This window comes from Branchiostoma floridae, chromosome 4 (genome assembly GCF_000003815.2).
Source record: "Branchiostoma floridae strain S238N-H82 chromosome 4, Bfl_VNyyK, whole genome shotgun sequence".
In the NCBI taxonomy this organism is placed as follows: Eukaryota; Metazoa; Chordata; class Leptocardii; order Amphioxiformes; family Branchiostomatidae; genus Branchiostoma; species Branchiostoma floridae.
Window position 1 is genome coordinate 9,633,349 of NC_049982.1, and position 11,125 is coordinate 9,644,473.

Genomic DNA, 11,125 nt, shown 5'->3' on the forward strand with positions numbered 1-11,125 from the left:
CACGGTACATTGCGTTTATTTGAAGGGCTGAGAAGGGCTGAGAATTGTCGTAAAAACGCACGGTACATTTTGCGACCATAGCAGACCCATCCAAGGACGAACCATTAAACCGGGGACAAAGCCGGGCGCCTGCGGCGCCCCGGCAAAAATCCCTTTCTGGCCTAGTACTGCGAAATCAAGCGCATGCAAAACAAATGAATTTACAGTGAAACAGTAACTTAAAGCTGGGCTGAATTGTATTTCTCTGACCGCTTGAACCACTAGTAAGGGTATCAATACTACATACATGTACATTTGCACAAATGTTCTACAAGTCACCCCCGAGGATCTAATAATTTTACCTTATCAGCACAGTACATATGCTGCAGGTCACACTGTGTGCACTAGTAAGTACTACATATACATACTTGATACGCTCATGATGATTGCACCACACATGTGCATGCTCTTAATGACATCTTATCACATTACCAGATACCTCATCAAATTTTCCCAGCACACAAATGTAATTACACGGACAGAGAATCCTAACCAATGATGACTGTACATTAATGGAAAACCCTGCCAAACCATTCCATTCAATCCTCTTAGTCACATTTCCCTCTGCATAACCCATCCAAGGTTACAAAATCGTAAAGTCAAAAGAACAGTATAGTTTGATTATGGAGATTTGTCAGATGCTTTTTTGCATGTTTCTACTTGTTGCCAGTATGTTTTGATAGTAATTCCTTACCACTTGTGTTCATGGGTAGATCAGGTGGTGGTGGAAGGATCTCTGTCCCAGGAACTGCCTCCAACCCAGTACCTTATAAAACACAAAACATAAAGTGTTCCATGAAAGAGTTTTCAAAAGTATTTCTCATCCTGTCATTTAATGGAATTTTGTTGCTGATAATACAGTCAAACCTGCCCAAGACGACCACCCGGGGGACCTGAAAAAAGCGGTCGATTTGGACAGGTGGCCGCTGAGAAGAGTATCGACTCAAAACATGCCCAATGCAAAGTATAAATGGTTTCTGTTGTGCTTAATGGCAAATAGCAAGCACACTGCACGCAAGCAAAGAAGCGAGGTCTTTAATGTCAAATACAACACGCACACTGTAAACTGTAAATTTAACCCCCAAATCCGACGCAAACTGGCCAATTTCGGCACAAAATCGCGCTAGTTATCATCAAAAATCGATGAAAACCTCAATTTTGAAAATGATGCGGTCGTTATGGGTCCCAATTTGGGCCGGTCGTGGTCGCGTTGGCCAGGTCGTCGTTGAGAAAAGGTCGCTTAATGCGTACGTCAATGGGAAAATAAATCGGGACCGAGAAAAAGCGGTCGAAATGGCCAGGTGGTCGCTAAGAAGAGGTGGTCGCTCGGGCAGGTTTGACTGTATTGCTGCTGGAAAAAGTTTATGACCATTTTTTAAAATTTGTCTGATAATATAGAAAACATCAGAGCAGCAAAAGCTTATAGTTTTATCTATCACCAATAGTTAGTCCAAAGGAGTTCATAGATATACATGTATGTGACTAATCATTGTTTGGTAATTACACATGACTTGTACATTTTTGGAGCATTTGTGGTATTTTACAGTTGTAACTCAATCCCCTCCCCCCTTCTCTACCTGGTGTGGTCCATCTGGGGTCTTCAGTCAGATTGAGCTTGGTGCAGTTGGACCGGTCCAACATGAGGGTATCGGGGGAGTGCAGTAGGGCAAAATTCACAGTGAAGTCCAGACGACTGCCCAAGGTTTCACCTTTCTTACTATATATGGGGAAAGTAACACATAGGAATTTTTTATGTTTTATTCCTTGTCACCAAAAGAACATAAAGCTAATGCAGACAAGCATCGAATTCTAATATGCATACATTACCTGACTAGTTCAGCATCTCTCTTCTCTCCCTCCTCCAGTGGAGTCAGAGCCATGGGCACTCGCTGTACTATCACAACCTGAAACACATGTAAAGGGGGATTTTTTATTTTATACAGTCAAGGAAGAGAAGGCATAAACTAACAAAATAACAACCAAGGCTAAACAGACATTGGGAGTAATCAAACGCAACTTGTGGGCATGACCAACCAGGGTAAAATCACTTGCATACACGTCACTAGTAAGACCTAACCATGAATATGCCGCTACAGTATGGGACCCGTATACAAAGAAAGACAAAGATAAACTTGAAAGGGTACATAACCAAGCTGCCCGATTCTGCACAAACAACTATAACAGGGATTCTAGTGTTACCAAAATGAAAACAGATTTGCAGTGGATGTCACTTGATGACAGAAGGAAAATGTCCAGACTTTCCATGATGTACAAAATGACCAACAAACTGGTGGACGTACCAACGGATAAGTATCTAATACCAGCTCAAAAAAGAACAAGAAACAGTCATGCCTTCAAATACCAGAGTTACCAACCTAGGATTGATGTGTTCAAAAATTCGTACTTTCCCAGAACTATCGTAGAGTGGAACTTGTTATCACCAAGTACAGTACTCTCACCTCTCAAATAGAAGTACCCCCTGGAATATAAGTACCCCCCGGACAAATCTTCAAAATCTAATAAAAGTACCCCCTGGAATAAAAGTACCCCCCGGAAAATTTCAAAATTGACATGTTACTAATGTCTATGCTACTAAAATGTGTTCTCACGGTGTATATTGTGCATCTATGACCCTGGTACTTGCAATTGGGGATATAAATGGACAGCAAATAAAGCCAAATAATCCTTCGACACTTGTAGTTTGGAAATATAATCATTGTTACAAAGTAAAACAAGAAGGCTGTCTAGTCACAAATAACTGCAGCCATAGCTAAAGTTAGCAAACTTACACTTACTAGCAGTATAATTAACTGCTGTGTAACACCATTAGAAAGTTAAAGAGAATGGAAACACGACAGCGCTTCCTCTCAGAGTCCAGACTTTTGGAGCTTCTACAGGAGAAGGACATGGTCCACCAAGACAAACACTGCACTAACAGTATCTAGTTACAGCATATCACAGTATCATACCATATAAATACAGTACACGGCCACATAGCTCCATTGGTACTCTCAAAAAATCATCCTGTGGTTTGAAAATAAAATCACTGATACAAAGATTATTAAAAAAGCTTACACATTTGGTTATACAATACTATAGTGCTATATTTGATATGATTGGATCCGCGACAGCGCTTCCTCTGAGAGTCCAGACTTTTGGAGCTTCTACAGGAGAAGGACATGGTCCACCAAGACAAACACTGCACTAACAAACCTTCAATGCATATTACACAAGCACATGGCTTCATTAGCATTGTCAAAAAATAATTTGTACGATATTTAGAAATGCACAATAAGATTGATAAACATAGTTTAATAATGCAGGCTTTCTGGTTATGAAATACGAGCTGTACTAGTACGACATGTACTATGAAATGATGGTGATGATCAAATGTCAACAAACTTGTAGTAATAACGGCTTCCGCGTGTCTCGAGTGTAGGTGCTGCAATGGTTCTAATAACATCATCACGCAGCACCTCATACTCAGGTTCTTGTGCTGAATACAGCCCGGAAGTTGTACTGCTACTGGCGATGTTTACACTCTCAAAATACCTCACAGCCAGCCCATCCTTCTCCCCCCGTACAACTACTGCTGGCATTTCAATACACCCAAATTTCACTAACACATGATCATCTACATTCAATGATACAGGTGAAGAAGGTGGTGGCATGGATGTGCTGTCTGAAATGGAACAGGGTGGAGAAACAGGACCAGTGGGTGGTGCTGATGGAGGAACAGGTGTTGATGAGGACGGGGAAACAGGTGCAGATGTAGAGGAAGAAGACACGGGTGTATCCGTGGTGGATGCCACCAAACTCTGAACTAGAGATAGGTTTGATTTAAGTCGGTTCTTCACACTGTTCCTGGCCTTGGCATATGCCGAACGCATGTGGCAAAGGTGAGGCAACATCAGGGTGGATGTTTCTTTGCCGGAGCTGTTTAGTACTTTGCCTAGTTCGTTCAAGAACTTTGCGTCCTTGTTGATACTCGGATCGGCAGTATCAGTAGGCAGACCGATATGTCCTGAGGATATTGTCCTACACTCTGGTACTGGTACTGCTACTGGTACAGGTGCAGGGGCTGCGCCTTCATCCTCCTCTTCATCTTCATCCTCAGACACGACCTCGATGCTGAACTCCAGCTCTCCATCCTCTGTGTCCAGGAGCTCAGTCCCTTCGTCGGCTGGAACCAGCTCGTCCTGTGGTGTGGCAGCACGACGGACTCCCTCTGGTGGTGTTATGGTGGGAAGGAGCTCTTTGATGGTTTTGGGCGGCTCCTTTGCCATCTCTTCTTCGCGAAATGCAACAATCTCTTCCCCCACCAGTTGGAAGAGCTTGTCTCGGACGTACAAGTCCTCGCTTCCATCTAAGGCATTTGAGATGAAGTTCTCCTTAAGTGCCATGGAGATGTCTACCTCGAGGGAGTTCCAGCTGTCGACAAGCATGGCCATCATGTCGTCTCTGGTGGGGGATGGAATCTTCAGAGGATTTTCGGAGAGTTGACGGATGATTAGCTCGGATTCCCTCCTCCTGTAGGCCACTTTCAAGGGATGGTGAATATGGGTGTCATTCACTTGCACATCCCCTGTTATTCCGCCACCCATGCAGACAAGGATATAACCCCGGTCCGATAGAGCCTTCCTGACTTCCTCGGTCACATGAACGGAATAGTCGTCGAGAATGTAAATGGCCCACTGTTGCTGGGAGAACATGTTCTGGGCCTTCAAGTGTGGCAAGGTTTTGACTGTGGCCTTCATCGTATCCAGCCTGTACGATCCCTTAGGGCTCCAATGTGTCGACACCCCCTCCGGACGATTCAGTTTACCTTGCAGAATCGTGCCCTTTCCTTTGAACACAAACTGGGGTGGCAGCCCAAGGCCCTGTTTGCTGGAGGCTTGTGTGTACACAGTCACCCTTTCCCTGGACATCATGTAGTTTTCCTTCACATATGTCGGGCAGTCTCTCATGCTCATGGTTTTCTGTCCTGCAGTCTCATTCCGGTGCAGCGGCATCTGATCACCATTGATGATGTCCACATTTGTCACTTTGAGAGTCTTCTCGAAGAATATTCTTACCCGGATAATGTTCTTGAGAAACTGGATTAACCTGTCTTTGCGAACACTCTCGGCCACAGCGAAGCGCTTGTTGGGATGTTTCAGACTAACTCTGTACTCCTCTTGCCATCCTTGCACCCAGCAGTCACTGAACTTCACCATTTCCTCCTCTGTTGGCTGTAGGCCCTTCTGCTGTAGATAGTCTTGATACAGCTGTTTGCACTTCAGCACAAACATCTTTCTTGGCAAACGGGCTTTCAATGTGCCACGCACATCGACAAACCTGTTAAGAAATAAAGGTACATAATTTTATAATGATTTGTATTCATTTCAAGGTTTCCTGATATAAACAGATGTCAGATGTAACAATTGTTTTTGTGTCCTCTGAATCATCCATTTTCAAAGAAATACAATATATTCTGGATCTGTAATTTCGAATACACGTGTACACCAACCAAAGTGTAAACACATACACAGTTGTACATAGTCTAGTCCATATCACCGCGCAGTTGTTTTTGATGGCTCTGATTGTGAATTGACACGTATTTACGAAGTACTTGTTTTCTTACCCCACCCGCCCCGATCGTACCGCCACGCGCCACCAGTTTAAACCCATTACGTAACGCACGATCTTACCACATGATTGGTTACAAGTTTACCCAAGCAGGAGGGGAAAACGTGACCACCGCCCGCCCTGACGCGCTCGTCAAAGGTCACTTTTCCCCCGTTAGGATACTTAGATTATATTTCCCATACTCTTCCTGTTCAGATTACTTCATGTACGCTGTTACTAGTGTTAGTTGGGACGGAAAATACGCTAAAAGTCACAAATCTTTGTGTTAGTTGGGACCGGAAATACGCTAAAAGTCACAAATCTTTATTCGACGTAAGGGTCTGAAATATGCAAATTAAAACGTTTCTTTTTTCTGCTTGCTACACAGGTCCTTTGTTCGCGCCGACTTCTGTTCTGAAACCGCCGGAGAGCCGCGGTACATGGCGCCAGGAGACGTCGGGCTGTCTAGAAAGTCACATGACTGGAACGTTCCATTTGGTGCCACAGGGAATGTAAACAAAGAAAGAAATATACTTATGTTTTGGAATGTGCCGTGAATTATTCCAATAATCTACGTAGACGTGTCAACAAACGTAATCATAAACAAGATGATTATAATAACATATCTAGATCACGTTTTCTCGATCTTTTAATTCACTATCGTGCTGTGTCCCCTACATGTAAATCTGACTTCATACGTTCTAGCCGCTCCAAGTGGCACGCCCACTCGCCGGTCAACTGTAGGGAGGGGCCATATGGGTCGAGAAGTACGGTACATTCCCATGGTATCGCCTTGACAGCGCAGCAAGAGCTTGCGACGTGTCTCATAGATACTAACTTGTGAATTTGACAAATGTCAAGAGACCACAATTTTTGGCATTGCTATTTAACTAACTGTTACTGTATTACAAATATATATTTCAAAACCTGTGCGGTGACATGGAACAGACTATGAGTTCAAACATAATGCAAAGTTACGCTCTATTTTCTATTAAAGGACTCTACAATATTGCACAGATTGTCAAGTGAACCAACTTTTGTACCTCTTTCTACTTTGGTGACGGTCCGTCAAAAATCAGATCGGCACATAGCACAGAAAATAAAATTATGGTACATTTTTTGGTGAGTATATAAAAGCACTTCTAAAATATATAATGACTATTTATTTACCATTGGAAGACTGCTTGTCGAACTTCTGGTACGGCCTGCTTTCTCCCACCCCCTGGTTGCCGGTACTGCTTCTTGCGCGGAACTTCATCTACGGCAGTGGGGTCTGCAAGCTTTTTCTCGTACTCTTGTAGTGCTTGCCGAACAACTTGCTTTGCTGCCTGAAACTCCTTGTCACCATTTGCTGCTCTGGCAAGGGACGGATAAGCCTCCCTTACCGTCCTAGCGAGATAGCCCACTTTCGGCTTCTGCTGAACCCAATCTTTGCGCTTTGGGTCCCACCTCTTGCCAAGAGCAGCGGCTTCTTCATCATACTGCTTCTTGAACTCGAAGCAGCGCTTTCCTAGATCATACTTTTCTACAAGAGAAACTTTTTTCCTTTTTTTACCACGATCACTTGACGACATGCTGCTGGAACTCCAAAGCTGCGAGTGTGGCGGTGTGGCGGGAAAATAACACGCGGGACGTGTTTATTAGCATGCCCATTTATCATTTTTGTTTTCTTTTTAAATAAGTTCCAGTCGCAGTGAGTGCAATCTGTGTGATTCTGAAGACACCCTGTGCCGGGCCCACTGCTGTGTGATAGATACTGGTCGTAAACATGACTGACACATACCGTCTTCCATAGCAAAGGGCAGAAGGTTGAAGTAGTAGAAAAACAATTTATAATTAATTTGGCGTTCACCGGACAAGCCAGATTTGCTGGCCTCGCACATTTCTGTCTTCGGCGCTCAAGTTTCAGTTCGGAATCATGGATAGAAAAAAATGACTGTACCTACCTCCCATATGTGTGTACTGTGGTGTTTATCAAAACTTGAGATGTTTTTCTATTCAAGTGATGATAGTTCATTCCCCGTAAACGCAAACAATTATAAAAACACCCTCCCCCTTACGGTATCCTGAGAAACACCGGTAATGCTTGGTTTGTTGTTGTTTTGATTTCGCCACGCGCCATTTTCGTTTCCGTATCAAATTAGGCCACGGACCGCCAGCGTTTCTATTACTTCTAAACGCAACGCTGGCAGATATTAATTCATTTTAGACATCCCCATTGGTTAACACTAAGATTGTAGTTGTCTCTTTATTTCCTGTTGCCGGTACCTCACAAACCTTTATTGAATGTTGTTTCGGAGATCGACAACACTCCCAAACACTTAACGCTTCGATGCGCTCGTCCTTCCTTTCGATGCGGTGGCCGCTCCTCCCGCCGGGGTTCTTGGTGTCGGGCGGAACAAAGGACGAACATGGAACGTTCCGGCCAGGATATACCGCAACGAGTTACTACACAATCACTTAATATACGACTTGAATGTATTTTTAAACAATCATTTGAGGTAGGAACCGCCTTCATGGCCTGTACTTGTCGGTACAACAGTGCTGTGGGCGCTGAGAAGTGGTGCGTTAGTCGTCTTTTTTTTTCATTTTACGTTCAGGGCCGCAAATTTTCCCGGAACTTTTGCCCGATTCTGAAAAAATAAATAAACGTACCGTCTAAAATAAGAATGTACCGGGCGGATTTTGAGGCGGAAAAAAATAAACGTACCGGTACGTTTATTTGAGAGGTGAGAGTAGGGGCATCTTCTCTCGGTAGTATTAAAGAACGCTTGCAGATAGATGTGCAAAAGTTAGGGGTAACGAGTCGTTCGGTGTAATATAACCAGCTGCTGCCGCGCCGCGTGCCTGCGAAGCTGGTGTGTTACGCCGAACGGCGGTTATACCGGCTATATAGATACAGACAGATACAGAAACTAAAAAATATCTTTTTAGGTGGTAAAACCTTTATGTCATATGGAAAAACTACTTTCATATTCACGTCATCCATAATTCAATATGTAAGAAAGTATTGTAAAAAATCTCCTTAGTACAGGGCTAAAAATAATAAGACATGCAGAAAATTTTGCTAGCCAAATGTACTCACATTTTTGTTCTGGTCTGGCTTCAACTCGATACTTCTTTTGCCAGGCCGTAACTGGTTGTCATCGTCCAAGCTCAGAAACTTATTAACAGGAGAAAAGGGTACATCAGTCAGTTATGAATTTAAATTCATTTTACCCATATCATCATCATCTAGGCGTGCTGGTATATACCAAATTTTAAACAATTTTGACTGCGTTAAGAATCATACCAAACAATTATCAGTTTTGAAAGAAGTAATCCATTCCTTGGTCAAGCTCAAACAATTACAAAAGATTATCAAAACAGATGATTATCTAATATCTTCTCATCATAGTCATATTACCTCAGGTTCCTCCCACCCTTTGCTGGCTGGAGCATCCTTGTCCTGGCCATCCTCATCCAGGGATGAACCTTGCCTCTGTCTGTGACACAAATAGGAGATGATGAAGATGCAATTTTATACAGTAAGGAGAAAAGGAAAATACATTTGTACATTTGTACAAGGCAATGAATGATAAATTAGCAGCTTTAGACAGCATGTAAATACAGTACACTATATGAATATCTGTTTCCTGCCTATATTCTACTGAGCAATGATGCACCATGATTGCATGTACATAGGATCATACTTCTTTTTGCTGGCCAGCATCTCCAGACTTTGGTAGACCAAGGTGTAGAGCAGTTCCACCTACCACATGCAAAATTACAACAAGATATAAGAAGTGGGTTAGAAAGGGGTTGGGGTCCACAGCATCAACAACAAATTCATTCTATTTGGCTAATTAAGTTTATTTCTCAGATTGTGGTACAGCTGAGTACCTATGTCGTGTTATTGGTTGTATAATGTAAAAAAAAAAAGAGAAAATATCAAACTCTAAAACAGTGATTCGATCCCTTTAGTTCTGTGTCGTACCTTTCTACTGTAGACGCAGGCCGAGCCTTGGATGAGAAGCGCAGCCTCCACAAAGTTCATAGTGGACAGACCTCCATCAAAGGAGAAGGGAATGGTGTTCAGCTGCAAACACATGTACAGAGGAAAAGGTGTCATTACAGAACAACTCTTCATTGTCATATGCTATATAAATGTTAGGCAGAGTGTCAAAGGAAAATATTCATGACTGTCACAATAAAAATTTACTACAATACTAGTAGCCTGTGTTGAAACAGTTTTGTGCCACACTCTACTGCTGCTGACAGTTTGTTTTTTTAAACTCTTGTATTGTGTTAAGCCTAACTTCCATACAGTGCATTATCAATATCACTGAAATCTAGGAGTTCTATGTTGCAAATTGATTTTCATTGTTGACATTTCCTCGCTTTTGAACTGTTATGACTGAACTGACCTCTTCCAGGTAGTTCTCTAACTCAGCAGCAAGGTTGACATCCCAGTTCTTGGTGAGGTCTTTGATTGGCTGGAGAAGGTGGGCGAACCGTTTGTCCACCGCATTCGGGTCCTGCGACAGCGTCATGACTGCGACTGGATGTCACCGGGTAGACACAAGTAAGGACAAAAATATGGTACACTGACAACAAATTCTTATCAAATCATGAAAATTATACCATGAAACAGAAAACTGGTATTTCTAAAAACGTTTTAAAAAAGTATACATCAAAATATTCACCAGTTTCTGGTTAAAAGTTGATCACAATAATCTTAAAAGCAAATATCATACAGTGTAAGTTATAATGTAACGCTCATAATGTAAATTGTTGTCTGGGTTTCACAAACATTTTTACTTCATGTCAGTTCATGAACAATTGTGTCATGTCACTGACTGAGTAAATATTTCCGGTTTTCCTTATAAATAATTATCGTTTTTGTACACATTTGAACTTGTGCGTTGCTCAGTTTTCTGACAACAACTCGAAATAAACGGAACAACAACATGTAACGTTACTTCATAACCTCTGCAGTTGAATTATTTATCGGAAGAAGAACCTTGTTCTTGCCCAAGCAGAGAGAGTGGGAGGGGGGCGTACGCGCTCGATTGACCACATCGATCGCCAGACCGCCAAAGCAAAAACAAACGCAAACCCTCAAGATAGAAACGTTCAAAGTTACCTACCGACAGTTCCTCTCCCAAAAATCCAGTTTGTTGGATCTAAAATAAAGGAGAAATGTCAGCAGAGCTCGAAAATTCTCTACCACAACAAATAACGAACTCAGAAAGGTTTTCACAACTCCCGCGCTCTGAACATGTCCCGGATGTAACACTGTCTCACACCGCAGTTTTTCGTCAGGGCATGATTGCGAAATCACAACTTGATTTGCGGGGCGCTTCAAGTTCAACGCTCAAAGGAAAAGGGGAAAAATAACACGAGAATTGTGATTCATTCCTTACAATAATAATTTTTCTTATCTTAATAACGAACTACCTCTAGAAAAATCTTTTTGATTTGAAGACGTTGTTTCCCT

The 11,125-nt window shown here is 42.5% G+C and overlaps 1 protein-coding gene across 3 annotated transcripts in view; it reads right to left on the reverse strand.

Moving 5' to 3' along the window:
* Nucleotides 1-10,953, reverse strand: part of LOC118414423 (condensin-2 complex subunit H2-like) — a 21,368-nt gene extending 10,415 nt beyond the window's left edge. The window contains exons 1-9 of one of the 3 annotated variants that reach the window (XM_035818451.1): nucleotides 10,776-10,953; nucleotides 10,053-10,186; nucleotides 9,623-9,724; nucleotides 9,339-9,397; nucleotides 9,053-9,131; nucleotides 8,732-8,809; nucleotides 1,867-1,943; nucleotides 1,617-1,756; nucleotides 734-805 (exon numbers count right to left, since the gene is read on the reverse strand). In XM_035818451.1, the coding sequence (XP_035674344.1) occupies nucleotides 734-805; nucleotides 1,617-1,756; nucleotides 1,867-1,943; nucleotides 8,732-8,809; nucleotides 9,053-9,131; nucleotides 9,339-9,397; nucleotides 9,623-9,724; nucleotides 10,053-10,178 (733 nt within the window). In that variant the 5' untranslated portion in view covers nucleotides 10,179-10,186; nucleotides 10,776-10,953. Of the gene's footprint in view, nucleotides 1-733; nucleotides 806-1,616; nucleotides 1,757-1,866; nucleotides 1,944-8,731; nucleotides 8,810-9,052; nucleotides 9,132-9,338; nucleotides 9,398-9,622; nucleotides 9,725-10,052; nucleotides 10,211-10,775 lie in introns of all 3 variants that reach the window. The other 2 variants (XM_035818452.1, XM_035818453.1) reach the window with 2 other exon arrangements.
* Nucleotides 10,954-11,125: the final 172 nt, after the last annotated feature.